At 54.6% G+C, this 4,008-nt stretch overlaps 1 protein-coding gene across 1 annotated transcript in view; it reads right to left on the reverse strand.

Annotated features, from left to right (window-relative positions):
• FBRS (fibrosin) overlaps positions 1-4,008 on the reverse strand; it is a gene marked incomplete at its 5' end in the record, with an annotated part of 10,393 nt that extends 6,385 nt beyond the window's left edge. The window contains 6 exons of the mRNA XM_006774089.2: positions 1-153; positions 1,493-1,787; positions 1,875-1,923; positions 3,015-3,044; positions 3,149-3,184; positions 3,865-4,008. The exon at positions 1-153 is cut by the window's left edge and continues 158 nt beyond it. Coding sequence (XP_006774152.2) covers positions 1-153; positions 1,493-1,787; positions 1,875-1,923; positions 3,015-3,044; positions 3,149-3,184; positions 3,865-4,008 — 707 coding nt within the window. The remainder of the gene's footprint in view (positions 154-1,492; positions 1,788-1,874; positions 1,924-3,014; positions 3,045-3,148; positions 3,185-3,864) is intronic.

Raw genomic sequence — 4,008 nt, forward strand, 5'->3', positions numbered from 1 at the left:
GACAAAGGTAGGGGCAGTGAGGGTGTCGGGGGCCGGTGGGTGAGCTGCGCGGACGAGGAGGAGGCAGATGAGGAGGAAGAGGACGAAGAGGATGATGAGGGGGGAGGCTGAGCCACGGGAGGGGCCGGGGCCTTGGGGGGCGGCCGTGAAGAGCTGGGGAGAGAAGTGGGGAAATGAGTGAGGGGTTGGGAGGTGCCAGCTCTGACAGGAGTGGGTCAGAAGCCTGGGCGATACCTTGACCCTGGTTCTCCAACATGGAAGGTGGTAGAACCCGGCCCCCAGGATGTCCACCCCCGCCACGGAACTCATCCTCAGACTGAGGTGCCTCCCACACCGACACCCCCCTCTCCCTTCTCTAGGGCTCATCTTCCACACAGCTGCCTCTGATGTCTTTGGCCACATGACCTTCCCTTTTCTGATTCAACCACAGCACAAAACATATCATTCATTTTGACGCTTAATTACAACAGGCCACCTGGGTCCCTACCCTCCTAAGACAGTGGAAGCAGCACCCTGCTGGCCTGACCTAGGAGTTCTAGGTCCAGCTTGCCATGAACATCCTGGGTGACCTTGAGCAAGTCACTGCCCCTCTCTGAGCCTTAGTTTTCTCAATAAGAAAAGAAATAACATTGATGACAATAACAGAGATAGCGTGAATAATAATAGTATCAATAACTCTTACCCTTCAGTGTGCACTTACTGTAAGCCAAGTGCTGTCACTTGTTTTATACGCTAATCCAAGTCTCCAACATTTCATACCACCTTCCCCATCGCTGCCGCATCCACGTAACCACCTGTACCTTTTACCTCTTTAACATAACTCAGTTTTTCTTTTTAACTTAGCCTCACCCAAGCCACAATATGTGAAATCAAGGAGATACTAGTCATATTTTTCTAAAGCACATACAAACTGAAAAAAATGTGCTCACATGACATCTGAAATGATCTCACAGATCACTAATGATGAGTGTACACACTTTGGGAAACACTGCATTAACTCACAATTCTCACACCAGCTTTATGATGAAGGTACTATTATTATTTCATTTGACAGAAAGGGGAAATTGAGGCTCAGAAAGGTTAAGTGACTTCTCGAACATCACACAGCCAGGAAGTGGCAGAACAAGAATTTGAATTCAGGTCTGACTGACACCAACGCCAGCCCTCTTAATCATCATGACAGCATTTCCCAAAGTATGTCCTAAGAACACTATTCCCAGCGGAGGTGCCTTGCAAAGAGGTCTCACCAGCACACAGACTGAGCAACGGCACAGACCGGATTCCCCTGCAAGTGAATGCGTAACGCGTTCTGATGAGTTCTGTGGTCATCTCAAGTTTGTGTCACCCGGGGTCTTTCAAACTTTTCAGTCTCAGAATCCTTTTTCAAACCACATCCCCAAGGTACTCTCCCACGTCCCAGCCACAGAACGCAGGGGTTCCTGCCAAAAGGACCAGGCCTTTCCAGACCAGACCAAACCCCTAGACCACTCACCTGCCAGTGCTGAGGTCCAGGCTGCGGCCATAGGGAGAAGTGCGGAGGCCAAAGGGTGAGACCCGAAGCTGCAGCTGGGGTGGGGGTGGCAGACTGGGGGCGGCCGGCAGGGGTGCAGGGGGTGAGACAGGAGGCCGAGGGGCTGGTGGAGGTGGTGGTTCCTTCGGGGGAAAAGGCACTAGCAGCGGATCGGGCCCTGGGGGCTGCTCCTGGCTCCGCTCCAGGCCCGACACTTTAGGGACTATGGAGAGCTTTGCTTCACAGTTCCCATTGAAGGCGCCATGAGGGCCCGAGGCTGCGAGGGCAGGACAGCGAACATTCGATTAAGACCCGCGCTTACCCTAAGTCCCCCTTGTCTCCAGCCCCAGCCCTTGGAACCAACCTTTGCTGGTTGAAACAGTAAAGGATGGGTCGAGGTCATCGTCGGAGACCTGGGGAAGAAGGGGAGGCACAGGGTCAGGTTCCGGTTAGGCCACGCCCTTACCCAGGAAGGCCAACAACTTCTGAGCCTACTAGGAACTGGCAGTGGTGGCGAGTCTATTCCATCACCTCAGCTGAAATCCATCGGAGACTATGCTCTAGGGCAGCGGTCGCCAACCTTTCGGACCTCACGGACACCAGTGGTCCGCAGACCACCTGTCGGCGACCGCTGCTCTAGGGGGCCTATGCTTGAGGAAAAAGGGTGGAGCAGCCGAGCCTAAGAATCTGATAGACCAGGAGGCCTAAATGGCGGCAGCACTAAAAAAGCAAAGAAGCAAGGAAATAAAAACAAAAAGGTATCACTAACTGCTGGCCAATAGGCCTCCCTGGTTTATCTGTCTGGTTCATAAGTTTTAGCAAAAATTACAAACTCACTGCTGGTATTTAGAAATCCAGATTCCTCATAAAAATTCAGACTTGCAGCTTCTCTTGAGAATGGGCCCCACGTCTCACATGGCAACAATGAGCTAGTATTAGATAGTGGCCGCCCCCTTTAAATGGATGAGAACTCTCTGGTTCATCACAGTCCCTGTCCAGCCAACTTTAAAAATTAAAACAAGACACGTCAGGGAGTACAAATTTAGTTAGTTATGGGGTAGAGTCCACACTGCTAGGATCCACTATTTCAAAATAAGCAGATGAGCCTTATTAATAAACTGAAACGCACCTTTATAGTGCGTGTCCTTACACTGGCTACAATGGTCTAGTAGCCTCAGTGCCAGGCCACAGTCTCTGCTGAGACTCTCGTTATTAAAGACTAACGGCCAGGAGGAAGGACCAGCCTGCCCGGAGCCACGCTGAATGTCTCTCTACAGGCTTCAGACATGATGGCGCAAGGCAGGGGCCTTCTCCTCTCTGGCCACCTGGCTCCAGTCACCAAGGAAAAGAAGCCACTGACTCTCTCAACCCCAAAAATCTAATCCTGGCTCAACTACCTCATCCTTCCACTCAGGGGAGGCTGTCTGCCGCGCACAGCCCGCTAAGCTGCAGTTCGTTTCATAGGCCGCACCACTGCCCACCGACCAGCTCTAGCCCAACTCACCCTCTCGTCCAGATCGCTTTCCGCATCACACTGGGGAGAGAGAGACAGGAGTCACAGAAGGGAAGCAGAGTGGGGCCCAAAGCAAGCGGGGCTTTCAGAGTCCAGGGCGGGACGGTACAGGTGGAGGCACTTACTATGTATCCGGCTTCCAGAGAGTGGCGGGAGGAGACCTGGGGAAGACCAGAGTCCAGAGGTAAGGGAGCTGCCTGGGAGGCCTTTGGATCAGGTCTGAACTCCCCAGAGAGGCACTCAGGGCCCCTCGTCACCTACTCTCCATTTCCTTTTAGCTGCTTCGGCTGCTCCTGCCCACCCGTTCCCCACGCTCCGGCCATTGTCCAAACATACCAGACTCTCCTATCTGTGCTTTTGTCCAAAATAACTTTGCCCGGTTTCTCCTCTGAGCAAAACTTATGACTATTCTTCAAGGCCTGACTAAGATGTCCTAGGGGGCTTTCCCCAACCACAGCCTCTCCCAGCCCCCGGGCAGATCGAGCGGCTTCCTCCCGTGGTTCACGGCTCCTCTGGGCTCCTCTGGGCTCCTCTGGGCTCGGTATACGTGTCTGCCTGCAGGTTGTTTCTCTCCCACTAGCCTGCCACCCCCTCGAGGCGGCAGAGACAGATCTCATTCACTTATGACCCAACGGGGTCCTGTGCCGAGGCCGACCTGGTGCCGCCAGCAGCAGGCCTGGGGCAGGGCCTTGTGGACCCGGAGGGAGAAGGCCCCCGTGGCTCTGCCTTCATCTGTGTCCCGGAGATGCCACCGCTGTGGCGTGGTCACTGGAAAACGGGTCTAGGGAAGGGTGTTCCGCCCAGAGTTTTAAAGCGCAGGGGCCCAGGAGGACAAACTCACCTCTTTCCTTCTCCGCTTATTGGGCCATTTTCGGGCGCGATCCCCGGAGGGCCGGCCGGGCTCCCGATCGGAGCTGTCCCCTGGCTCCCCGGCGGCCCCGCTGGAGCCGCCCCGCTTCCGCTTCCCCGAGTGCTTCAGCCGGTG

The sequence above is a fragment of the Myotis davidii genome, unplaced genomic scaffold (genome assembly GCF_000327345.1).
Source record: "Myotis davidii unplaced genomic scaffold, ASM32734v1 scaffold1047, whole genome shotgun sequence".
NCBI lineage: Eukaryota > Metazoa > Chordata > Mammalia > Chiroptera > Vespertilionidae > Myotis > Myotis davidii.